The sequence below is a fragment of the Xyrauchen texanus genome, chromosome 35 (assembly GCF_025860055.1).
Source record: "Xyrauchen texanus isolate HMW12.3.18 chromosome 35, RBS_HiC_50CHRs, whole genome shotgun sequence".
In the NCBI taxonomy this organism is placed as follows: domain Eukaryota; kingdom Metazoa; phylum Chordata; class Actinopteri; order Cypriniformes; family Catostomidae; genus Xyrauchen; species Xyrauchen texanus.
In genome coordinates this window covers 35,089,893-35,117,492 of record NC_068310.1, presented here as the reverse complement: position 1 = coordinate 35,117,492, position 27,600 = coordinate 35,089,893, and the positions used below count along the sequence as shown (strand labels likewise).

At 37.6% G+C, this 27,600-nt stretch overlaps 1 protein-coding gene across 2 annotated transcripts in view; it reads left to right on the top strand.

Annotated features, from left to right (window-relative positions):
* Nucleotides 1-27,600, top strand: part of LOC127629047 (collagen alpha-1(XI) chain-like) — a 125,739-nt gene that overhangs the window by 93,825 nt on the left and 4,314 nt on the right. The window contains exons 35-65 of one of the 2 annotated variants that reach the window (XM_052106063.1): nt 937-981; nt 1,079-1,132; nt 1,245-1,298; nt 1,382-1,435; nt 4,370-4,477; nt 4,637-4,726; nt 5,055-5,108; nt 6,165-6,272; nt 6,991-7,098; nt 7,879-7,932; nt 8,144-8,197; nt 8,284-8,391; nt 12,223-12,276; nt 12,374-12,481; nt 14,165-14,218; nt 14,334-14,441; nt 14,550-14,603; nt 14,751-14,804; nt 14,931-14,984; nt 15,079-15,132; nt 15,407-15,514; nt 16,286-16,339; nt 16,465-16,518; nt 16,717-16,824; nt 16,903-16,956; nt 17,304-17,339; nt 17,456-17,509; nt 18,465-18,726; nt 21,074-21,186; nt 22,275-22,343; nt 25,888-26,121. In XM_052106063.1, the coding sequence (XP_051962023.1) occupies nt 937-981; nt 1,079-1,132; nt 1,245-1,298; nt 1,382-1,435; nt 4,370-4,477; nt 4,637-4,726; nt 5,055-5,108; nt 6,165-6,272; nt 6,991-7,098; nt 7,879-7,932; nt 8,144-8,197; nt 8,284-8,391; nt 12,223-12,276; nt 12,374-12,481; nt 14,165-14,218; nt 14,334-14,441; nt 14,550-14,603; nt 14,751-14,804; nt 14,931-14,984; nt 15,079-15,132; nt 15,407-15,514; nt 16,286-16,339; nt 16,465-16,518; nt 16,717-16,824; nt 16,903-16,956; nt 17,304-17,339; nt 17,456-17,509; nt 18,465-18,726; nt 21,074-21,186; nt 22,275-22,343; nt 25,888-26,121 (2,577 nt within the window). Of the gene's footprint in view, nt 1-936; nt 982-1,078; nt 1,133-1,244; nt 1,299-1,381; nt 1,436-4,369; nt 4,478-4,636; nt 4,727-5,054; nt 5,109-6,164; nt 6,273-6,990; nt 7,099-7,878; nt 7,933-8,143; nt 8,198-8,283; nt 8,392-12,222; nt 12,277-12,373; nt 12,482-14,164; nt 14,219-14,333; nt 14,442-14,549; nt 14,604-14,750; nt 14,805-14,930; nt 14,985-15,078; nt 15,133-15,406; nt 15,515-16,285; nt 16,340-16,464; nt 16,519-16,716; nt 16,825-16,902; nt 16,957-17,303; nt 17,340-17,455; nt 17,510-18,464; nt 18,727-21,073; nt 21,187-22,156; nt 22,226-22,274; nt 22,344-25,887; nt 26,122-27,600 lie in introns of both variants that reach the window. The other variant, XM_052106062.1, reaches the window with a different exon arrangement.

The following is a 27,600-nucleotide window of genomic DNA, read 5'->3' as shown; positions in this document are numbered from 1 at the left end:
ATAATTGGGCACCACACACTAATTTGAACATGTATGTAATGAGGTCATGGGACAACAATCTGACATACTACTATTTGAAACGTTAATTGCGGCACACTGCATACAGTTTCTCACTCTGTATTGTGAATAGTATGCAGCATGCATTATGCTAATTTTCCATTTCAAACACAGCCAAACACACAGACAGGCTATGTATAACATTGCATACTAGCATACTACTCTTAGTATTTCTGCAGTATGCAGTATGCTGTGCACTGTATGTGATTTTTATTTTATTTTATGCATTGAACAACCAGATTACCTACATGTTGGGCAATTTCACATACTATTTAAAAAAAAAAAGAAATAATTAAAATAGTTGGAAGTATGCAGTATGTACTGTTTACTATTACGTTTAATAAACAAGAGAAGGGTTCCCTGCCATAATAAACAAATAAATGATCACATTTTGAATAAACACACATAAAGTAATCCTTACGTACATGGAAAACTGGTTTGGCACAAAAAATATAAAATGCGCCCACATCAAAGTTAGGAGACCTTCCGTTAATGCACTTATAAAACTGAAAAGTGTCTCAAGCTTCAATTTCAGGATATTTTAAACCACTGTCGTCATTTGTGAAAACTGAAGTGCATCCGTCCATTTCAACAGCAGCTAATGGTACTTGTATAGCATTTCAAAAAGCAATGCTTTTAACACCACTCAGTTGGAGCAAATGCAAATGCAACAGAGATTTTTACTGATATAGGCCTATCCTCTATCAGTCAAACCAATCTTTAAAGGCAGCCATTGCCCCGGGTCATCAGCATAATTGATACATTATCAATAACTAATCATGTTTACAGAGATGCTTTATATGAAGATTACAATCATTGTGCAATCCTAAAATGCTCTCATTCCTTTCTCTTTTTCCCCTCCCCGCCCCACCTCCACAGGGCAACTCAGGAAGTGATGGCCCCCCAGGACCACCCGGTGAACGGGTATGGATAAAAACATAATTAAATCCTCCTGAAGCATTGATTATTGGATATTGCTCAAAGAGAGATATTTTACAGCCATTTATTTGTTTTCTTACAGGGTCTGATGGGACCCCAGGGACCAACTGGATTCCCCGGCCCTAAGGGTCCACCTGTACGTGCCATTAACAATACAGAACTCACTTTTTAGAATCAATCTTTTATCCTATCAATGTCCATCAATCATCCTATAATTTTACCCGATTCCTTCTCTCTCTGGTTTTCAGGGACCTGCCGGAAAGGACGGACTGCCCGGACACCCTGGACAGAGAGGAGACACTGTGAGTGTTATCTAATATTACCTCACACACACACACGTTTCCATTCTCACACCTGTTACAAACTCACTATTCTCTTCTCATAGGGTTTCCAAGGCAAAACTGGACCTCCCGGACCTCCAGGTGTTGTCGGACCTCAGGTGAGAATTTACAGTGGCATGTGTTACATGTTGTCAGTCCTATTCTCAAGTGCTAAATACAGTTACATTCACACACAGTTTGGTTATAAACGAGACTGACCGCATTCTGTAACCGAAATGATGGCCTTAAAACTTCAAGACTCACGACCATTTCACAAGTCTGTGCCGTGTGAATGGAAACGTATTGGACAACTAGATATTAAGATTTGACGCATGAACTTGATGACTCGTTTATTAAATAACATTGCATCATTTGTGATGAAAACGTGTTATGTAGCGTAAGTCGTAGTGTTGCAGATTGTAAGAAATCTTCGTAATCGACAATCGTTTACGTTAAAGCAGCATGAAACTCGAAAAATACAAGATGAAAAATGAAAGTTCTCTCATCATTTACTCACCCTCATACCATCCCAGATGTATATGACTTTCTGTCTTCTGCAGAACACAAATGATGATTTTTAAAAGAATATCTCAGCTCTGTAGGTCCATACAATGCAAATGACGCTCCAGAAAACACACATAACCATCATAAAAGTAATCCATATGACTCCAGTGTTTTAATCCATATTTTCAGAAGGTATATGATAGATGTGAATGATAGAAGTCCTTTTTTTGCTAGAAATTCGTATTCCTGCCCACTAGGTGGCGATATGCATGAAGAATGTGAATCACCGAAAACACAAGAAGAAGAAAGTGAACGTTAAAGTGGGGATTGACTGAGCAGGGAGGAGAATTCATAGTAAAAAAGGACTTTAATATTGATCTGTCTCTCTCCCACACCTATCATATCACTTCTGAAGACATGGATTAAACCGCTGGAGTCTTATGGATTACTTTAATGCTGACTTGTGAGGTTAAAAATGTTGGCACCCATTCACTTGCATTGTATGGACCAGAAGAGCTGAAATATTCTTCAAAATCTTCATTTGTGTTCTGCAGAAGAAAGAAAGTCATACATATCTGGGGTGGCATGAGGGTGAGTATTGATGCTTGTTGTCATGTTGTACTTCAACACACTTTTACGGTTTATGCAGTAAATGAAATATTCGTCTATAGAGAATCAAACTGATGGATGTGCGTTTATGTTTTTTTATTCTCTGTTGCTGACAGGACGTGACATGCAAGCGGCAGTGTGCCCTATAGCTGCGGATGACTGTATAGACAGTGTTTTATCTCTGTCTGCTGACATCATTGCTGAATGCATTTGTGCTGAAATTGATTAATCAATGGCCGATGAGATCATATAATCAAGATATGATCGATCATTGATTACTCATTAACACCCCTAGTCATTTACTTTAGTCACTCTTACAGCTATTGCAAGTATGGAATTAAGTAATTACTTCGATTTACTGCACCTTTTGTGAGAAAAAGGCTTAATTTGCCTAATATTTTATTATTATTATTATTAATAGAATTACAGATAAAAATGTCATGACTGAAAATGTATTGCAGTAACGAGACTTTTTTTCTCACATTACTGTTATGAGAATTTGGAGGAAAATGTGCTTGACTGTCATAAAAATAGTGTCAAATTTTTCTTATGAAAGATGGAATTTTTAATTAGGATTTTGGGGTTAATTATAACTAGGGATGTCAATCGATTCAATAGAATTAATTACATGGTGTCCCGATTAATTAATCACGATTCATTTATGTTAAATATATATATATATAGATCAGTGGTTGTGGGTTGTTTTCTTCACTGTATAAACTGCGTGTTGCTCACACAGCTGAAGTTTCACTTACTGCCCTCTGGAGTAAACAGGTGGTACTACAAGCTGGCATTTCTCAGGAATCTTCCTTATTACGGTCCGGGGGCATTGCGATTAATTGCGTAAATTTATTTTTAGTCCGACAGTCCTAATTATAACACAGATTTTTAATTTTAAGATTCACACAAGGACCAAGATATCACAGAGACTTTTGGATGTTTTTTTTTTTGTGTGTTTTTTTACTTCGGCTAGTAAGCAACCACTTTGAACCTCCTTGCAATTTAGCAACGCCCTGGCAACATGGTAGAAAGTTTTGCATGGATAAGCACCACTAACTATTACTTTAGAAAATGTTAAAGTCTAGTTGCCTCTGCGGTTCTAAATTTTGCTATATTGAAGTATTTTGAATACGATTTTACACTATATTGTGGATTTAATACTGTAGAGGCATTAGAGGCACTAGCCCCTTGAAAGCATTTGTGTTGTAATGCACAGCACAGTAAACACACACACACACACACACACACACCTGTTTTTCCTGTATCAGTACCAACCGCTGAAGCCAAAAATACATGATACATATTCATGGGGTATTCACCAGCCATCAGTTGCTCATTAGATTGTCTTAAAGTTGTTCTGAGGTTGTCATTGGGGAATCATAATGGTTCCTTTAGGCTACATATGGGCCGTTTGTTGGGCTGTCAGTGCTTCTGTGCTTTTGTTTATGCGGTTGTACATTGATGCTTGGTGGGGCATGCATTATTCATGAGCTATCATGATATCCTACTTTATATGCAAATGTTGAGGTGGGCACAGGTTTAACCCCCCCCCCCACAAAAAACAACAAAAACAACATATGGATGCTTGAGCACACATGCTTCTGCCAAGCAAACAGATACACATAATGCGATCATCTTGATCATCATTCGTTATGTTGCATAATTTATATATGCACTGATGTTGTTCAAGTACTTGTAGCATTTTCATTCTGTGTTCCAGACTTTAAGTGCTTTACTTGATTATACAGAAAAAATTATTTGCCTCTCTGACTTAGCCAGGAGTATATTGCTTTATTAGTTATCTCAATATATTGTTTTAATATCCTGCTGATAAATAATGAATAGTTTTGCTCTCTGATCGATTTAAAATGCTAACATTTGAATTAATGGTTACAAGGTGTATATATATAAACACATAATCTATCTCTTTGTCTATTCAGGGACCAACAGGTGAGACGGGACCAATGGGAGAGCGAGGTCACCCTGGACCCCCAGGACCACCCGGTGATCAGGGTGTAAACGGACCAGCAGGCAAAGAGGGCGCAAAGGTGCAAACAACTTCAGGCACACACACACTTTAATATTTACACACAATAAAGGTACATAAACACAAAATACATCTCTATCCGTGCATCCATTGGTCCATTTATATATATATATATAATGAACAAGCAATCTACATGATGTCTGGTTCCGTATGTTCATAGGGAGATCCAGGACCAGCCGGCCCCACGGGTAAAGACGGACCGCCAGGATTGAGAGGTTTCCCCGGAGATAGAGGTTTACCAGGCCCTGTGGTGAGGATAACAAGTTAACATTACAAACTCAGTGATGACACTTTCAAAACAGCCGATGTTGCAACGCTTTCTCATAAAGGGATAGTGAAAATTCAGTCTTTATTTACTCATCCTAATGTTGTTCCAAAACAGTACGGACTACATGAGGTTGACAAATGATGAGGGAATTTTCATATTTGGCAAACTATCTCTTTAACTGTGAGCTGTTTACTTTTATGTGATGTATATATAGAAAATCTTCTGTGTCACCTCCAACCATCAAACACGTTGCACGGGAACACGTGTATGTGTGTTTGTACATTTAGCAGTTTTCGGTGTCTTTTTGCAGGGCTCAGCAGGTTTGAAAGGGAATGAAGGGCCTCCTGGACCACCCGGGCCTGCTGTGAGTACACATCTCTCTCTCTCTCTCTCTCTCTCTCTCTCTCTCTCTCTCTCTCTCTCTCTCTCTCTCTCTCTCAGTCTTTGTCTATCTCTCTCTTCTCATTGCTTTGTTATTCACCTGGTTTTATCTTGTTTTCTCTCTCTTTTACCCTTTTGCTCCACACAGTGGATTTTCAGTGAGTATAGTGATTCCAGTGCAAAGAGTATGAATGCCATTTCATTTTAAAGAAACTACTATTTAAAATGAATTTGACTGCAGATGCCACTTGGTTTGATATTTTTTCTCCCCAATTTGGAATGCCCAATTCCCAAAGCACTCAAAGTCCTCGTGGTGGCATATTGACTCGACTCAATCCGGGTGGCGGAGGACGAACCTCAGTTGCCTCCACGTCTGAGACCGTCAATCCGCAGATCTTATCATGTGGCTTGTTGAGTGCGTTACCGCGGAGACGTAGCGTGTGTGGAGGCTCACGCTATTCTCCACGGCATCCACGCACAACTCACCACCCGCCCCACCGAGAGCGAGAACCACATTATAGTGACCACGAGGAGGTTACCCCATGTGACTCTACCCACCCTAGCAACTGGGCCAATTTGGTTGCTTAGGAAACCTGGCTGGAGTCACTCCGCACACCCTGGATTCAAACTCATGACTCCAGGGGTGGTAGTCAGCGTCAATACTCGCTGAGCTACCCAGGGCCGCCCAACATTCATACCACTGTATGCCTATAAATGATAGATGATTATAGATTTTCAAATGGTTCGATGTCTCTCTCTCACTCTCCAGGCAGTTTTGACACCAGGGTTTTCAATATTCAGTTTTACAGATATATTACATAATGTCATAATATGCATAGTTACATAATCAATAACTAAAACACTCAGCTCATTTTTTATCTGCATGCCTGCTGTCAACACCTCCATGTGAATTTTGGAAAGGAATACATAATTAATCACAACAGCCAGTCAAGTAATCATAGCACGTGCTAGTTGCATGTAAATCACAGATCCCACAAGCAGTTATGTAATGTTTAATATTTCATATTCACATTCTCAGGGTTCTCCTGGTGAACGTGGTCCGGCAGGCTCAGCAGGTCCCACTGGCCTCCCGGGTCGACCCGGACCTCAGGGACCCCCAGGCCCTGCTGGAGAGAAAGGTGGACCTGTAAGTACTCGTTTGAACATATTCAATGTTTGTTTCTTTAAGCCAGTTGACCCAGTTTGCTTCCTCGATTCACAGTATTATCTTGCTGTTATTGTGGACAACAACAAAAAACAGGGCTGGACTGGTAATCTGGCATACTGGGCATTTTCCCGGTGGGCCGACACACTTTGGTGCCGATCAGGGGCGGAATGGCCATCGGGTGAACCGAGCGGGCCGGTGGGTCGGCCATGAAATGTGCCGAATGGCCAAGCTAAAATGAGCCGCCGCGTTATGCAGAATGGACAACAAAACGGCGCCGCGATATGCAGAAAATTACAGCAAAATGTTTATTTTTGGTTGACATCACAGAGACCATGTGGACGGGGAAAATGTTGACCAATCCAAAATAGACAAATGTAGACATTGTTTAAGGCTTAAGTCACTTTAGATCTGCTAAATGTAATTGTAATATTTTAGGAAATGTGTCCTTTCTCAAATGTTGCCAATTGTTAACGCAGTCCTGGTAAAAAAGACTCAATTGCTGATGGATATAAATCAAGTGCTCCCCTACTTTTTTGTCTTGTTGAAAATAATGTGAGATATGTTGCATTGTGGAAGTAAATTGGGGTGTGAATGCTGCTTGATGTTGACTTTTAAAACACCATGCATTGTTAGGTCAGACTGATATCTACTACCTGTTTAACTCAAACCTTCACTGTCTTTCTCCTTCACATTTTAGGGCGAGAAAGGACCTCAAGGCCCAGCTGGTAGAGATGGTATTCAAGGACCTGTCGGACTTCCAGGACCGGCTGGACCCATTGGACCTCCGGGAGAGGATGGTGATAAGGTACAGAGGAAATGAGGGGTAGAGAGAGAAAGAGAGAGAGAGGGAAGATAAATTATTTAAAGAGAAAGAAAAAGATTAGCAGTATGTTTGTCTAGAGTTTGTAGAAGACCTTTTTTGGGAACTCACAAAAACAGCCTACAAAGATTTCTTGAGATTTCAGCACAAGGAAGTTTCCCTACTTCTCTTGTAAATGATCTGCTTTCACACCTTGGTGAACGCGTTAAGGAAATGACATCACTGTGAAAAGCTCACACACGCCTCCACACACAGATTTTGGGTGTTAGTGGTTGTTAATGTGTGTGTGTGTAGTTTTAAGCAGCTGTGAGTGCTATTTGAAGGATATGTGTGTCAGCTTTGCCTTGTGTGCTAGGTGCAAAGCCTTATGGGAAATACAGACAGATATATATATATATATAACAGTATTCGTTTCCTAATATCTTCCTTCTCAAACAAAAGTAACAAAAAGCACCATGGTAGTACTTTTGAGACATTTATAGTGGCAGTACCATGTTTTATATATATATATATATTGGATGTGTACAATGGCAATACCATGTTTTTTGGACATTTATCAGAATGATATCTTTTTAAAGATGTACCATGGTAATACCATTGTGTTCGCTTGATTTCAGTGGACTACCAAATAAATACCAGATGAATTTGAATATGATATTCATATGGTATTATGATATAAACTTCATGATATATTACTTGTTTTTCAATTGTCAATTTATACATGTGCATATATTTGCAAATGTAAGTGCTGTGTTATTGTGACAGGGAGAGATTGGTGAGCCGGGACAGAAGGGAAGCAAAGGTGACAAGGGCGAATATGTGAGTTTCCATTTACACACCATTCATACCTATTGAACACGTTTATTAAATGAATGCCTGTTTGTTTGTATTAGTCTCACATGATTTTCCCATGACTATCATTCGTTCTGTGTTTTTACCGCTGTCCATTTATGAATATGTATGTTTTCATTTGTTAGAAAAAGCAGTGGCTAATGAACCGCTTGCTTCTTCATCTCTTGTCTTTTTTTAGGGTCCTCCAGGGCCAAACGGACCCCAGGGCCCCGTGGGTCAGCCCGGTCCTGCTGTAAGTGTTCCAATATGTTCCATTTCTCAAATGTCTTACGTCTTCCTGTGGTGGAAACAGTCTTAGTGATGTCACTTCCTCTAAAGGGTGCAGACGGAGAGCCGGGTCCCAGAGGTCAGCAGGGGCTGTTTGGACAGAAGGGAGATGAGGGGTCACGAGGGTTCCCTGGACCACCAGGACCTGTCGGCCTTCAGGTGAGATGACACACATTCATAATTCATGAAAAGAGAGAGAGTCATTCAATATTTATTACAAAAATCTACAGATCAAGGTCTTGCATCTGCTTGTTTAAACTATGTTTCCTTGATGCTGATTTGAACAGGTTCATAAAGGAATATTCCGCTTTCAATACAAGTTAAAATCAATCGACAGCATTTATGGCACTATCTTATACTGATCATGCTTCTTAAAGGGATAGTTCACCCAAAAATGAAAATTCTCTCATCATTTACTCACCCTCATGACATCCCAGATGTGTAAGACTTTCTTTCTTCTGCAGAACACAAATAAAGATTTTTAGAAGAATATCTCAGCTCTGTAGGTCCTTACAATGCAAGTGAATGGTGATCAGACCTTTGTAGCTCCAAAAATCACATAAAGGCAGCATAAATGTAATCCAAAAGACTCCATATCTTCAGAAGCGATATGATAGGTCTGGGTGAGAAAAAGAACAATATTTAAATCTCCATTTTAACTTTCACTTTCAGATGTGAAAGTGAAAGTAAACAGGCCACACATGTGGAGGACTGGCATCTGTTTTTAGAGACAGTTTTTATTGCCGAATCTTAGAAATTGACATTTTCACAAGTTTTGAAGTTCAAATTTTTGCATTGGACTCGATGAACTCATTGGTGGTGGCAGTGGTTTATCGCCCACCAAAAACAAATAAAAACTTTATCACAGAGTTCTCAGAATTTCTAGGGGATATTACCCCTAAATTTGATAGAATCTTAATTGTTGGTGATTTTAATATTCATGTTTGTTGTGACTCCACAGTGTTAGTGAAAGAGTTTCTTAGTCTCATAGAGGCGTGTGATTTTGTCCAGTGGGTGAAAGAACCAACACATGCACAGGGTCAAATTTTAGACCTGGTGTTGACACATGGCCTTTCTATTTCAGATGTGCATATAGGTGATTTGAGTTTTTCGGATCACAGGCCTATAATGTTTACTGCTGATATTTCTTGCCACACTACTGAAATTATTAGACCTGAAAAATGGTCACGTGTTGGCCTTTTTTCTCCAACCTCGGTGGAAAATTTTTCAGTAGCATTCAAAGAGACCTGTGATTTGCTTTCCTCAGATTATCTTGTTAATGCGTTAAATATGGACGAGCTTCTTAATACGTTTAATTATTTATGCACTAGTGTTCTAGATATTATTGCGCCTATGAAACTAAGAAAACATAAAAACAAAGTAGAACCATGGCTAAACAGCAATACCCGTAGTTTGAGAAAAGCCTGCAGAAGGGCAGAACGCAGGTGGAAAAAGGATAAACTTCAAGTATCCTATGACATTCTACGGGAATCTTTAATGACATACCAAAAAGCAGTGAAAGCTGCAAAATCTCACTATTTTTCTGAGATAATTTGTAAAAGTACAAATAGTCCCAGGGCTTTATTTAATATCTTGAATTCTGTTTTTAATCCAAGTGGCAAAATTTGTTTAGCGGAGTCCTCAACTTTGTGTGAAAACTTTTTGATATTTTTTAAGGATAAAATAGATACAATTAGACAGTCCATCATTCCTGGTACTGATGACCCTGTTGATTTTTTAATTCCCACTAAGCTTTTAAACTCATTAGAGCCGATCACATTGCTGGGTTTAATGGATTCAGTTGCTAAGCTGAAGCCTACCACCTCTGCATGTGATATTGTTCCGACCCAATTTTTTAAATTGGTACTTGATTGTGTTGGGGATTGGATTCTAACAATTATAAATAAGAGCATTCTTTCTGGGATTGTTCCATCCTTTTGCAAACATGCTATGGTGAAACCATTGTTGAAAAAGCCAGGTCTGGATACAACTATCTTATCACATTTTAGGCCAATCTCAAATTTACCTTTCATTGCAAAAATCTTAGAGAATGCTGTATCTGTGCAATTGCAGAGCTTTCTGGAAACAAACAATATTGCAGAAAAATTCCAATCTGGTTTTAGGAAAAAACATAGTACTGAGTCAGCACTTCTAAGAGTTTTAAATGATATTTTATTATTCGTTGACTCTGGGAACTCAGCAATTTTGGTGCTATTAGATTTGAGTGCGGCATTTGATACAGTTGATCATGACATTCTTTTATCGCGTCTTGAAAAGTGTGTGGGCATTCAAGGAACTGCCCCTAGCTGGTTCCGATCTTACCTTAGCAATAGAACATTTTCAGTGGGTATTGGTCGCGCTGTATCATCTGTAGCACGAGTTAACTGTGGTGTTCCTCAAGGGTCTATTTTGGCTCCCATTTTATTCTCACTATACATGCTACCACTGGGCTCAATTTTTAGGAAGCATGGAGTGTCTTTTCATTTTTATGCAGATGACACCCAAATCTATCTCCCTTTGAAACGAAATGACAAGCAAGGCCTAGAAACTTTGCTTGCCTGTTTAACTGATGTACGATCTTGGATGTCCTTGAATTTCTTGCACTTAAATGAGAGTAAGACTGAAGCAATTGTTTTTGGCCCCTCTGTGGGTAAAGCAAACCCGACTACTGACTACGATTATTTAAACTCTTTTATCAAACCCACTGTGAAACATTTGGGAGTTCTTTTTGATTCATCTCTCAAGTTTGACCAACAAATAAATTCTGTAGTAAAGTCTTGTTTTTTCCATCTTAAACTTCTGTCCAAAGTTAAAACTTTTCTATCTTTTAATGATCTTAAAACTGTCACACATGCTTTTGTTTTATCTCGTTTGGACTACTGTAATTCACTATATATTGGATTACCCCAATCCTCCATGTCACGGCTTCAGATGGTCCAAAATGCCGCAGCCAGGTTTTTAACTGGGGTTCGTAGACGAGAACACATTACTCCGATATTATTGTCTTTAAATTGGTTGCCAGTGTGTTATAGAGTTGAATTTAAAATTTTGCTGCTAGTTTTTAAGGCTTTGACTGGTCTGGCACCATCCTATCTGTCAGATCTTGTAAAGGTAAAAAAGTCAATAAGAGCCTTGCGATCCTCAGACAGAATTATACTGTCATATCCCAGATCGAGATTGAAGTTGCGAGGTGATCGTGCATTTTCAGTGGCCGGTCCTAGGATATGGAATAGTCTTCCTTTATCTGTGAGGTCTGCAACGTCTGTACATGATTTTAAATCTAAGCTACAGGCTTATCTTTTAACTCTTGCATTTCACTCATAACTTTCGCTAAACCCTAACCTAGTGTTTTATTGTCTGTTACTGTATTGTGTGTGGTTTGTTTTATACTTCTTCATTTGTACAGCACAGTGGTCAACTTCTGTTGTGTTTATTTGTGCTTTATAAATAAATAAATGAAATGAAATGAAATGTGACTTTCAGATGTGAAAGTGAAAGTGGAGATTTAGGCAAACAAATTCTTAAATATTTATCTGTTTCTCACCCACACCTATTATATCACTTCTGGGATGGCATAAGGGTCAGTAAATGATGAGAGAATTGTAATTTTGGGTTAAATATCCCTTTAATAAGCCGACAACTTGTGTGTTAATGTAAGTACCTTAAACAGCTTTCCTTTTTTGGAGTAAGGTCATTAACGATTTAAGCTAATACCTAACAGCACAGGTACATAGAGTTTTGCCCATTACCCCCATTTTTACCTGTATTAAAGGTAAACACATTTATTTTTGTTTACTTTTTGACTTTAAAAACAGAGAATAACCTGATCATTTTAAGTCTAATGCGGTTAACACGGTTTTCTTGCATTCTCAGATGTTTTGAATTGTCTGATCTTTGGTAGACATCAACATAGTGCTTGTTAACTTAGAAATGGTTGATGTGGGTTTTAGTTGGTTTGAACTGGTTTGAACTGGTTGTCATTGTGTGCAGGGCTTGCCTGGATCTGCCGGTGAGAAAGGAGAGACTGGTGACGTCGGGCAGATGGTATGATTAAACATATTCATGTATAAAATCATGAAGGTAAAATCTGATTCCATTTTTAAATGTGATTTAAACTTATTTTTCTCTCTCTTGTTCTCAGGGTCCCCCTGGTCCACCTGGCCCCAGAGGCCCCTCCGGACCGCCAGGAGCTGACGGAACACAGGGTCCACCAGGAGGGATCGGAAACCCTGGAGCAGTGGGCGAGAAGGTGAAGGACCACGTCTTTGTCTACTCACATTTTTTTTAATTAGAAACCAGCAGCTTTAATGATCTGTGGGAGAACGTGCCGGTAATGATCCCACTATTAATTATGTTGTTTGTTTGTGTTGTGAATATTATTTCTTACGACACCTCAGCACTATTGTTCTGTCACAGAAGCAAAAATGCCAGCAGAGTTGGGAAAGATTCATTTCTGTGAATCGGTTTGTTCAAACTATCAGTTTCAGATAACTGTTCTAACACACTGAACGATTCAATTGTGTCACTGTAAAGGGATTAATGGAAAGGAGGAAGCGAGAACCGGCTTGACAATATAAATAATATTTTAATTATAAACTGAACCAAAAAGAGAAACACACACACAGGTGTCAAACAGCTGTTCGGAAATCTCTCTCTGTCGCACTGCCCTCTCGAGGGCTAATTAGCCTGATTAGGGGCCGGGTGTGTAGCATCACGACCCGGCCCGCCCCTTCATCCTGCCACAGTCACCATTCAATATTCAAGGACCTCCCTGCATATGTTTTTTTCGAAAGAAAATAAATATATATATGCAAGTAGATGTATCCAAAAACATGCAATTAAATAATATTTTTTTCACACTTATTGCATAACTTGCAAAATGACATTGTGATTAGAAATGACACGCAATAGATGTGTTCTGCTCTCAAGTGATATCTTTTTTTTCTACAAACATCACTTTTCTCATATTTAATTTCAAGAATGTTCTTGACTGACACTTTTGTTGAATTGTTTAACAAGTACACCAACTTTTTGAAAAATTTTAATTGGGGCAAAAATGTTTTGCTCTGGTGGATATGACGCCACATCTGTGGGACAGTCGTAATTTTTTAAAAATGTACATCAATTTCACACAATAAATATTAATATGGTTTATTTTTATTTTTTACTCCTTGTTAAGATCATCATAGTTAACATTTAATAATTTTTTTCTCTCCCCTTTTTCTCCCCAATTTGGCTTGCCCAATTCCCAATGCGCTCTAAGTCCTCGTGGTGGTGTAGTGACTCACCTCAACTGGGTGGCGGAGGACGAATCTCAGTTGCCTCCGTGTCTTAGACCGTCAATCCACGCATCTTATCATGTGGCTTATTGAGCATGTTACCGTGGAGACATAGCACATGTGGAGGCTCACTCTATTCTCCGCGGCATCCACGCACAACTCACCACACGCCACACCGAGAGTGAGAACCACATTATAGCGACCACGAGGAGTTTACCCCATGTGACTCTACCCACTCTAACAACCAGGCCAATTTGGTTGCTTAGGAGACCTGGCTGGAGTCACTCCGCACGCCCTGGATTCGAAATCACAACTTTGCTCTAAGGACAAATAGTATTAGCACCCTAATGTTTATTGTGTTTATTTAGTGTCGCACAAACACTCTAAACCAACGCCTACCCCTAACCTAAACCTAACCTTCCCTGCTTTATTGAAATACTATATGCATTCATACATTCTACATGTATTCCATACTGATAAGCCGCACATTCACACAGACTACTGAGAACCAATAAAGGATGTATTTTGTATCATACTAGCTATTTAAATTATGACAAAAGCAAATTATAAAGGGGCTATATAGCAAGAATAATAAATCAGCCAATAAAGGCTTAATAAATACTTAAAATCTCTCTCTCTCTCTCTCTCTGTAGGGTGATGCTGGAGAAGCAGGAGAACCAGGTCCACAGGGTGATGTCGGCCCTTCGGTGAGACAAAAACAAACCCTCACAAATACAAAAAGATTCAGAAGTCGAACACATTACTGCTAAATGAATGTCTCCGTATAACCATGCTCATATTTTATGTGTGTTTGTGTGTTAGGGTCCAAGAGGAGAGAGAGGTGAGAAAGGAGAATCTGGGCCTGCTGGTTCTGCTGGTCCCCCCGGTCCAAAAGGACCACCAGGCGATGATGGTCCTAAAGGAAGTCCTGTAAGTTCTGTCTGCACAACATAATACACAAATACACCGTATTTGAAGAATTTATCATGTTTGATAGAAGGATAAGCGGAAGTTTAAATGTTTTGCTTTGATTTCTAGGGTCCAAGTGGTTTCCCCGGTGATCCTGGTCCTCCTGGCGAGCCTGGGCCTTCTGTACGTGTTATAACACTGTTATAACTGAGTTATTAATGTGTAATAACAATACATGCAATTTTCATAATAACAGATTAGTGTATGAGGCAGTAGTAGGCGATTATATCCAGGAAGTGACACCACTCACACTTTTTCTTCCTCCCACAGGGTTTAGATGGTTCTCCTGGTGACAAGGGCGACGATGGAGAGCCTGGTCAGCCAGTGAGTATGCTTTTAAGGAAACCAAAAATCATCCATGGTATCAGCAGCATATGTATGTATTGTGTATCTTTTACTCTAGTTTGCTGCTGTTATAAAGCTGTTTGTTTGTTTACGTGTTTATTTCAGGGTTCCCCTGGACCTACTGGTGAAACTGGCCCTACTGGTCCACCAGGAAAGAGAGTGAGTAATGCTTTCTCGAAACGGTTTATTTAGAACTTACAATTTACACATATAGGACAATATGAGTGCTTGATTTATTATTTTCACTGTTCAGGGACCTCATGGACCCGCTGGACCTGAAGGAAGACAGGGAGAAAAGGGTGGCAAGGTAACACACTTACACACCAACAGAGACATTGCTTATGGTGGGGACTTTCCATTGATTTCTATATTGAGCTAATGGTATTTTCTGTCCCCTACACCTAACCCTCACAGATTTACATATTTATTATGTCTATCAAGCTCCTCCTGTGGACTGCTAGCTGGTCCCAGTGTAGCTGATTTCAGGTTTTACTATGTCGTTGTGGAAGTTGGTCGCCACAGTGTTGGCAAAAGTTGCAATATTTTCATAAATTAATCACAGTGGTTTATTTCTCTCTTAGGGTGAACCTGGTCTTGAAGGTCCAGCTGGCAAGACGGGTCCAGTTGGCCCTCAGGGAGCCCCTGGAAAGCCTGGTCCTGAAGGTTTGAGAGGAGTTCCTGGTCCGGTGGTGAGTGATCAACTTGACTGATTAACCAGATTATAGGTATTTTCGGGGTTCAATACAAGTTAAGCTCAATCGACTGCTCATTTTTGGCTTAATGTTGATTACCACAAAAAATGATCATGACTCATCCCACCTTTTAAAAAAAAAAAAACATCTGGGTTACAATGAGGCACTTACAATGGAAGTGAATGGGGGCCCATTTTTTAATGTTAAAATACTCACTTCAAAAGAATAGCCACAAAACATAAAGGATATGCATGTAAACATAATGTCTGTGTATAAAATCACTTACTAACCATTTGTGTAAAGTTATAGCCAATTTTACAACTTTGTTGCCATGGTGATGTAATGTCAACAAACCCTAAAATGACAAAAAATGACAATTTAAACAAATTTACATCTCATATAATACATGCATATTAACAGAATAGTTTATGTAAGTGCTTTTTTAAAATGACAAGCTTCCCATTTCTACCTTTAAATCCTCCAAAAATTGTCCCCATTCACTTCCATTGTAAGTGCCTCGCTGCAACCTCAATTTTTGCTTCTTTTTTTTTAAAGAAAAGGAGGGGCAAGTTCAAATAGTTTTTTGTGGTAATCAACATTATGCCACAAATGCTGTCGATTGATCTTCATTTGTACTGAACTCGCAATATTCCTTTAATCAGATTATGTGTTAAAAATAAAACACCAAAACACCAGATTGCATAGACATTTCTGTCTAGGACACAGCGATTCCCTTGATTTTGTTGATTCTGTTTGGTTCTAATACAGGGAGAACAAGGACTGCCTGGTACCCCTGGACCTGATGGACCGCCTGGACCAATGGTACAGATCTCAGATCAAATTTATTGAAGTCAAAATGCAATTAAAATTCTTCTTGCAATAATTTGCTACCTCGCCATCATATTATGGAAGCAAAATGGGTTGCAAATGCTGTTTCGCTCTTACAGGGTCCTCCTGGACTTCTTGGTCTGAAGGGAGATACTGGTATTAAAGGTGAAAAGGTGAGAAAAGCAAATGCATGTTTGTTATTTTTTATTCATCTCAAGTATTTCTTAAGTGGGTTGTTCTGGACTTGGTCCGTCAGGTCTGAATAATTATTAATTGATGTATTAAAGTAGTAACTAGTTAATGTGTTCTGTAAGTGAAGTGATGGATGAGTCACTGAACTGAATTTAGTAATGATGTGTGATGTTTCTCAGGGTCACCCTGGTCTGATCGGACTGATCGGACCTCCAGGAGAACAGGGCGAGAAGGGTGACAGAGGACTGCCGGGTCCACAGGGATCTTCAGGACCTAAAGGAGACAATGTATGGAACACACCTAAGCTCTCAAAAATGCATTTTTGGAAAGCGAACATTTTTAAATCTCGGTGTCTTTATTTTCAGGGTATTGCTGGACCTTCTGGACCTCTTGGGCCCATTGGACCTCCTGGACTTCCGGTACTATTTTTGAAATACTTCCTAAATACTTTAATCTTTTAACAATAATGGTTCTCCAAAGGTTCTGTGCAGTACCTGAGGCTTAGCAAAGAACCCTCTTCTTATAAAAAAAACTCTATAGGTCTCTTGAGTTGCTATTTGGTTCTTAAAAAATACATAGATAAACAAAGTTCTAGATGTTCATTATAGGTTGATACGTTATTTGTTTGTGGAACTTAAACAAGGTTCTTCTACAGTAGAATATTGTTGATTCTAATTAGAAGCTTTGTTGAGAGTGTATTATGTCATATACTGTGTATTATTGCAGAATTGTGATAAATAATACTGTGTTTCAAATTGTTTTTTAGGGTCCCGCTGGTCCTAAAGGTGCAAAAGGATCATCTGTAAGTTATTCTTGTTCATTTCATTTGCACTTTACCTGTGAGAGTGCACTTTTCTGCTAGATGATCATCTACGTCACACTCTTTCTCTGAGCACAGTTCTGGTTCTGTTTCTTTAGGGTCAGACTGGCCCGAAGGGAGAAGCCGGACATACGGGACCACCTGGACCTCCAGTATGTAACAGCACAAATCAGAACACATGAACAACACACACTTCGCACTTGGGGCGGCTCAGTTGGTAGAGCGGATCGGCCACTAATCACAGGGTTGGTGGTTCGAATCCCAGCCCACACGACTCCACATGCCGAAGTGTCCTTGGGCAAGACACTGAACCCCAAGTTGCTCCCAATGGCAGGCTAGCACCTTGCATAGCAGCTCTGCCGCCATTGGTGTGTGAATGGGTGAATGAGACGCAGTGTGAAGCACTTTGAATACTGTTGAGGCTTAAAAAGGCGCTATATAAGTGCAGAACTTTTACTTCCACTGTGAGAAAACGGCATATGTAAATAGATGATCCTGCAGTAGCTGTTACGTAACTGTAATTGAGGTCTATTATGGTGTAAACTGAATCTGTGTTTAGTTCCTCTTTCGGGATACCTCTGTGAGATTCAGCAGATATTGCTCTCTTAAGAAAACCTGATAGCACAAATCTACAAACTGACCTCATTCCTGAGGAACACAGTTTAATGCTAAAGAGAGGAATGCCAGATTTCAGTTTATATCAGTGTAAAGTTTTAGCTGTGGATATGCTTTTTAAGAGAGCACTAGCTTATTACAATAGTTTCTTTGTTTTATTTTTTGGTCTATTCACCATTTCTTTTTAAATTCTAGAAATAATAAGAAATAGGACTACGTAATCAGGAAATATTGCGAGCCAGATTTGAACTTGTATCACCCACATTTGTGCTTACCGCAAAGCCACGACTCCGACACAGTAGTTAGTGGTCTTACAACCACTTAGAACCTGGTATCAGCCTAGCAATGGCTTAGCAACCATCCAGAAAACCCTAGCAACGGCATAGAATCCCCCAGTATACCCAAGCAATTGCTTTAAACACCCTAGCAAAAACCTAGCAACCATCCACAAACTGTGGCAGTGAGTATACTGACTGTTGTCTTCTCTCATAGGGTCCACCCGGTGATGTCATCCACCCTCTGCCCATGCAGTCCAGCCCAAAACGGGCAAAGAGGAACATTGATGCCAGTCAGATGATGGACGATGCTGGAGATGCCAACTATAAAGACTATGAGGATGGCATGGAGGAGATCTTTGGCTCTCTGAACTCTCTCAAGCTAGAGATTGAACAGATGAAACACCCATTGGGCACACAGAGCAACCCCGCCCGCACCTGCAAAGACCTACAGCTGTGCCACCCTGACTTCCCAGATGGTGGGTATCTCTCTTTCAGTTTTCAATTTCAAGGTGTTGTTTTAGCATTTCACACAATATTGCCAAAGCATTCATAAAAATAACAAAACAAAGACAGAACAAAATAAATAATAAAAGAATAAAACAATTATATATTTTTTATACAATACATATTTATTATAAATAACGCATATTTATTATAAATAATTCATATTTATTATATATAATACAATAATGCATATTTATTATAAATAATACAATAAATCATATTCATTATAAATACAATAATACATATTATAAATAATACATATTTATTATAAATACAATAATACATATTTATTATAAATAATGCATATTTATAATAAATACAATAATACATATTATAAATAATACATATTTATTATAACTAATACAATAATTCATATTTATTATAAATACAATAATACATATTTATTATAAATACAATAATACATATTCATTATAAATACAATAATACATATTTATTATAAATAATACAATAATTCATATTTATTATAAATACAATACATATTTATTTAAATAATACAATAATACATATTTATTATAAATACAATAATACATATTTATTATAAATAATGCATATTTATTATAAATACAATAATACATATTTATTATAAATAATGCATATTTATTATAAATAATACAATAATTCATATTTATTATAAATACAATAATACATATTTATTATAAATAATGCATATTTATTATAAATAATACAATAATTCATATTTATTATAAATACAATAATACATATTATAAATAATACATATTTATTATAAATACAATAATACATATTTATTATAAATAATGCATATTTATTATAAATACAATAATACATATTTATTATAAATAATGCATATTTATTATAAATAATACAATAATTCATATTTATTATAAATACAATAATACATATTTATTATAAATAATGCATATTTATTATAAATAATACAATAATTCATATTTATTATAAATACAATAATACATATTTATTATAAATAATGCATATTTATTATAAATAATACAATAATTCATATTTATTATAAATAAAATAATACATATTATAAATAATACATATTTATTATAAATAATACAATAATTCATATTTATTATAAATACAATAATACATATTTATTATAAATAATGCATATTTATTATAAATACAATAATACATATTTATTATAAATAATACATATTTATTATAAATAATACAATAATTCATATTTATTATAAATAATGCATATTTATTATAAATAATACAATAATTCATATTTATTATAAATAATACAATAATGCATATTTATTATAAATACAATAATACATATTTATTATAAATAATACAATAATTCATATTTATTATAAATAATACAATAACGCATATTTATTATAAATAATACATAATTATTATAAATAATACAATAACGCATATTTATTATAAATAATACAAAATTAAAAAATTATTATTTATTAAATAAATATATAACATACTAAATAATAAAAACAGAATACCATCCCTTTTGCTTTTATGTTACACAAAATAAGGCCTGAAAAAATTTGCGCACCCAAGAGGAAATTGGGTAGAAATATTTATACGAATATAAAAATCATTCACATGGCACGTCATAAATGGACAAGTCATAAATGGACAAGTCATAAATTAAATGAAAGTTCTCATTCTCAGGAATGTGACTGTACACTTTATTTGTTTGCCCTAATACCAGAGTTCGAAAGATTTTCTAAATAATCACAAAATGTAATATGAGTCATCTAATACATATGGCTCTTTTATGCACCGATCATTGCTGCGGTAAACCCCAAATAGCTAAAAACATTATATCTGCTTTTACCTTTGGCAGGTGTCTAGAAATTGACAATTATGTTTGGCTGAATAATCCAATGTTAGATCGTAGATGTCCAGAACAAATGTGCCATCCAGCAGGAAAAGCATGCAAAACAATTCATTTGAAAAAAAAACAATTTTTTGTACACAGTGTGCATGATTGGTGCACCGAGTGCGTCATTGGTGCACTGAGTAGGTGTAACGAGTTAAATAAGATACATTTACTTGAAGCAAAATTGTGTAAGATATTAAGACTTGTTTTTAGGGAATATAATGTATCTTGAATTAAATGTATTTTTCTTACCCCATTGGCAATTTTTTATACGCTTAAAACAAGAAAAAAACTAAATTGTGAGGTTTATGCTTAATACTAGAAAATACAAATTGCCAATGGGGGTAAGAAATGTTCCTATCTCCCCTCAAAACTGTGTAATATTAAACTAATTTCATTTGTTTCAAAAATTGTAATGCATAAATATTGCAATGTTTCAGGTGAATACTGGATCGACCCGAACCAGGGCTGCTCCAGAGACTCATTTAAAGTGTACTGTAACTTCACAGCTGGTGGAGAGAGCTGCATCTTCCCTGATAAAAAGAGTGAAGCTGTAAGAAACGCTCTCCTGACACCCGCAAAACAAACCACTTTGGGCCGACTTCCCAGACACTTTATCCTAGATGAAGTGCAGATCAGGCTTTTAAAAGGATGTTTAATTGATAGATACACTATTGTTTGTTTTATTCCCATATTATTGAGCATAAGCTTGCAGTCAACAGCATTAGATTTTGTAATTGAGTTTGTCAATCTGTCCTGTCCTCATAGGATACGTTCTATCTGCACTATTTTTAGTTGCCGTCTATGTACATATGCAACAGTTTTACATCATAAACACTGTGATTTTAGGAAACTGTCAAAAATCGTCTCTCGAGATCTCTGTATTATCTTGTGTGTTGTCCAGCTGGTCTGTTGAGGCGTGCTGACTGCCCCAAGCTGACACGGCTTGTAAAAAACACCAACTTACATGCTCTTCAAACTTGAATAGCTCTGATATTAGGAAGACACATACCATATATTTATTACTGAATTAATTAATACAGACCAGGAGGCATGATTAATTGTGTACATTTTTTCATATTTAACTACACTACATTATCGCATTAAATTGACAACCCAAGTCAAACTCAAATAAAATTAAGCATATTTTTTCGACATATACGATTTTTTGCAAAGTGGCATTACTTTCATGAGAATTAAGCACAATTCTTGCTAAATTCTTATTATCATAATGAGAAAGCATCTCTTTTGCATCACTTCTGTGTTTTATTAAAAAAGTAAAATGCATATACATTACGGCTTTATCTATTGTAATACCTTATGATTATATGACATAGTTCATAAAAAGATTTTGGGATAAAATATATTCACCCCTCTTTAAATACTCATCTTAATTTGAACAACTGTGCTATGCTGAAATATCCTGGCAAATGTCCATCTCCTATTTCCTCTGTTCATTTCTGTCTGCCTCTCTCTCTCATCAGTATTGTATCTAACACTCTCTCTCCCACTGTGGTGTGCAGGCCAGGCTCACCTCTTGGGTGAAGGAGAATCCAGGGTCGTGGTTCAGTGAATTCAAACGTGGTAAACTGGTAAGAGTGACTCCTCTTACTTCTCCTGAAATCGTGTCCTATTTTACAGAGCAAAATGGCTCGCTGGCCCAAAGACAGTCCTGGTACATGGTATAGTCGCTACAAGAGAGGGTCAATGGTAAGTAGGACTGCATGAGAGAATGGGCCTGGTTCTCTGTGGTTCCACTGTTTCTCAGTGGTTCTCAGGTCCAGAGGATCTGGGGTTCTGTCTTTTGGAGGCCTGTGCTTCTGCATGCTTCTTGGATCTCTTTAGGCACTTTTCCACGGTATGTTAGAGTTCAACTCGCCTCAACTCTACTCGCTTTACTTTTCTGAGCTTGCATTTCCACTGCAGTTTACGTGGGTGGGATTATAGGCTGATCGTCATAGTTGCGCTGCCTCTACTGCCGTGACATCATCTTAAACACGACACAAACTGACCAAAACAGTAACACGACCGCTAGCTGTTACCTACTAGCTCATTGTGCTGCATAAAGCAGTTGTTGCATGGTGATTTTACACAAGTGTAACAGTTAAATTGGCCTGGTTGTTTTAGAAGTAAGCTTCCAGTAGCTGGTCAACTAAATAAAGTTGCGCTTTCAAGCAGAGTATAGTGTCAACATAACAAAATGTACCATCCTCCAATGTGGCTGAGTCCAGGGCACTCTCCCTCCCATTGCTTGCCGGTTTAGATAGTGTCCATTTGGTCGAACCACTTCCACTTATCCTTCAAGGATATGTAGGTTCTGTAGTTGGTCCGGTGGTAGCCGTGTGAGACACTTCCTGAGAGACTTTTTCGTTTCACTCATTGCTAACGAGTGGACCGTCTGCACCTCGTTTATTGACCACGACGTGGTTTTGCACACATCCATTTCTTTTTTCACAGTTCGAAAGCCGTTTGCACAAATTACACTGTTATCGCTGTTGCTAACTTTAAAATTAGCGGGTTGATGTCACGTGTTGGAAATCGCAGTTATGCTGGTAGTGACGATTCTCCCTGACCAATCAGTGATCTGCAGGATTTTGACGTCACATTTAGTATCGGCTCGGCTCACTTGGAACCTCGATCGAGGTGGTACTACAAAAAGTATCAGGTACCAGGTACTATCCACAGTAGAAAACCCCCAAAAAGCGAGCAGAGTCGAGTTGTACCGTGCAGTGGAAAAGCCCCATTTGTAGCAAAGCATGGTCATCAACAGAACAGCAGCAAAAGGTGTTTGCTCAGACTTATTGGTTATCTGAGGACCGTTGGCAGAGCCATTAGTCAGTCCATTGCCAAAGTGCCAAGTAAACCCAAACAAACAATTACTCTTGCAAAATGTATCATAAATGTTTTACTCTTTTTGAAGTTCTCATCGATAAAGGTCTGACTGATGGAATCGGTCTTGTCTTCTGTTGCCTGTATGTTTGAGAAAATCACTTTGAAGTGACTTGAGGCATTTAATAGATGATATTAGACAAGTTTTGCTTCTTTTATCACAAATTTGTAAAAGAAAATGCGTCACCTTTTTGGCTCTTGTTTGCTCCATATTTATAAATTAAATATCCCTCCAGGTCAGATTTGGTAAATTTACTAAAACGTCCTTGTATAAAGGGGGGAGCTACAACTTTCGCCTTCTGTACTGTATCGGTCAATGCAAATTCAGCCGCCTCCTGTTGTTTTCAATAGCCAAAAATGCAGGCAGACTTGCAATCCGGCATTAGCATATCACGGAAGTGAAGTTATAACATGGGAATTGTAGATGAGATTTATATATTTTGCCAAGACAAATTCATGTGGCCAAGTGTAAATGAATGTGCATACTCTATCAGTTAGCAATCCATTCAATTAAGACGCATGAAGTGTAAATAAGCCATTAGCATGGCTCTCAGTCACTTCTCTTTTAAGCTTGTGGGTTCAGCCACTCTTGACATGCAGCTGTTATCATGAGGTAATGTGTTCATTATGAGGGCAAGAAAAGGGCGGGTGGTTTGCATGCACACACATACACAGTGTGCACTTGTGGCCCTTTCAACATTTAATCATGCACAGGAAATGAATTATTGATAATTCAATTGTCACTAGGAAAAAGGTTAATTCCTGTTTTCAAACATAACACCATTACCCGCAGAAATACACATTCTTGATATCAAAAATGGAATTTCAAAAGTAGTAAAAAACGATTGTTTATCTGTATCTGCATTTTCACTAGCTGTAATTCAAGAAGTACATCGCTGGTGTATGTATATGGAATTTCAACTAGAAAGAAATGAATTATATATAAATTATAGATCTGTAGTTGCATTTTGAATAGGAGTGAATGACAGATTATTGTGACATTTTACTAGTGAAAATGCAGTTTATATCAAGTATTACGAATTCATATTTTTACTAGTGCAAATGTAATTACGGATATCAAAAATTTCATTCAATAGTAGTTATTCCATTATAGATATCTACTATATAGATAGTAGATATATATAATTCATATCCTTCATGTGATTAAATGTCAAAAGGGCTTGCAATAAACTTGTGAGTGACAACATTTTCAACAACATCCTCAATTATAGGAAAACCTTTAAAGGTAAAAGCAACATTGTCGCTACTACCCTTACAAAATAGTATTATGTTGCATCATGGAGTCAGATGGCAATGCCACTATTTTGATATACCTTGGTACTATTTAAAGGGTACTCTATTTTTTAAGGATTTCTCTCTCTCTCTCTCTCTCTCTCTCTCTCTCTCTCTTTTGCCTTAATAAACAACAGTTGTCAATTGGAGGTCCTCACAAGTATTTGCATTCAAGTTTATATGTATGTATGTGTAGGGTCAACGCATGCATGCAAGGTCAGTGCGTTTGAGTGTGTGATGGGAGCGGAAACTTGTAAGTATGTAATTATGTGGTGCGTGCATGTGCATGTGCATGCTGCATGTGATGTGCTCTTTCAGTCAGTCATATCTGTGTGCATTTGTGGATCAGAGGAGATGGAGTGTTCTAAACATGGGTTTGTATGTAAAAGAGTGAAAACAAAACATTTGCATATTTTCCATAATGCAAATGTCACATCACACCACAAGGGGAGAATTTGCATATTAAACAATACATCTGATTTGAATATATTAGTGGGAGTCTCTAGCTGATTAGAATGCGTTTATTGTTGATGTTTGAATGTTAAATGAATGTTTGTATTTAATACATGCACATTTGTCTGATCTGATTTGGGGAAACAGTCATATCTAACTGCTGTCTGATTTAACAGTTGAAATAAAAGTTATACGTTTTAGCCGGAAATTATACTTTTGCAAATATGCATACAAGCCAAATATATTTCCAAATGCACGCAAACAAACATGCACAGCTTACAAGAACTGCTGTCACTGGTGAATTGGAGGTAAAAGAGTCATGACCACCAGAAATGACTGAATTTGGCAAAGTATACAATCAAACTACTGCTTCTATTTCTGCTGTACATTACTTTTTTTTTTTTTTTTAAGTAATCAACAGCATGTACTTGTTTAACAGAGAATATCCCTTAAAATAAATAAAGTATTTTACTTATCATGGATGAATAAACCCAAATCCAAAACAGACCATAAAATACTACCAGACCAAAGGGGTGTGATGTTCAGTTTTCATCAGAACCTCTAGGGGAGTTTCTCTAGCCGCTATCTAGACCAAATTGCTTTTTGTTTGTCGATGTAGCTCTCGTACGTGGACGCAGAGGGGAATCCGATTGGAGTGGTCCAGATGACATTCCTGCGTTTACTCAGTGCCACTGCTCGGCAGAACCTTACCTACAACTGTTACCAATCCGTTGCTTGGCACGACCAGGATCTGGACTCTTACGATAAAGCCATTCGTTTCCTGGGCTCCAACGATGAAGAGATGTCTTACGATAACAACCCGTACATCAGAGCTGCTGTCGATGGCTGTGCGGTAAGCTTTCAAATTAATTGTAGAACAAACTTCAATGTAAATTGGTCGTAAAAACATTCTTACGTAAATACTGCAGTTGCATTGATGCGACAATTAATGCATTTGGTTCAACAAATCTTGTCTTAATGTCTTAATTCTACAATTTACAATTTACATAAGATTGTTTTTTATGAATGATTAACAAGGTATCCAATTGATTCGAAAATGTAAACAATTTTCACATCAATGTACTGTTATATTCGCTTGATGTGACAATTTATGAAAATGTACAATTGTTGCAATGTAATTCCTCTTCATGTGACTAGCTGTGAATGGTTTAATTTATTAAGGATTTACAATGTATGCATCTGATTCAACAAATTAAGCTGTCCTGGGTAGCTCAGCGAGTATTGACGGTGACTACCACTCTTGGAGTTGCGAGTTCGAATCCAGAGTGTGCTGAGCGACTCCAGTCAGGTCTCCTAAGCAAACAAATTGGCCCGGTTGCTAGGGAGGGTAGCATCACATGGGGTAACCTCCTCGTGGTCGTGATTAGTGGTTCTCGCTCTCAATGGGGCGTGTGGTGATTTGTGCGTGGATCATGTACAACTCTGTCATGCACAACGAGCCACGTGATAAGATGCATGGATTGACTTTCTCAAAATCAGAGGCAACTGAGACTTGTCCTCCACCACCTGGATTGACTTGAGTAACCGCTCCACCATGAGGACCTACTAAGTAGAGGGAATTGGGCTTTCAAAATTGGGGATAAAAAAACAATTGAATGACTGCAACACACTCCAAAAAAGTTGGTACAGTCGAGTGTTTGCCACTGTGTAACTTTAAGTCATTTCTTTTAAAAACACAGTGCTGTAAAAAAGTATTTGCCCCCATCCTGATTTCTTCTGTTTTTGTGTATATCTCATACTAAATTGTTTCAAAAGTTCAAACAAAATCTAACATGAAAAAAAGTCAGTCTGAGTAAACATAAAATACAGTTTTTAAATTATAGTTTTATTTATTAAAGCAAAAAAGTAATCCAATACAAACTGGGCATGTGTGGAAAACTGTTTGCCCTCTTAGTTACTAAATCCCCAAATCTATGAAACTGCATTCATAATGGGGTTCAGCTGGACTAGACACACCCAGGCCTGATTACTGCAAGCCCTGTTCAATCAAATCAAAACCTAAATAGAAGTTGGCTAAAAGGTCTCACCCAGTAGTACACGATGCCAAGGTCGAAAGACATTCCAGAAATGATGAGGAAATAGGTGATTGAAAAACATCAGTCTGGGAAGGGTTACAAAGATATTTCAAAAGATCTGGGACTCCAAAGAACCACAGTGAGAGCCATTATCTCCAAATGGAGAAAACGTGGCACAGTAGTGAACCTTCACTGAAGTGGCCGACCTTCAAAAATTCCCCTAAGAGCACAGCGATGACTCACCCAGGAAGTCAAGGACAACATCCAAGGAACTGCAGGCCCCTCTTACATCAGTC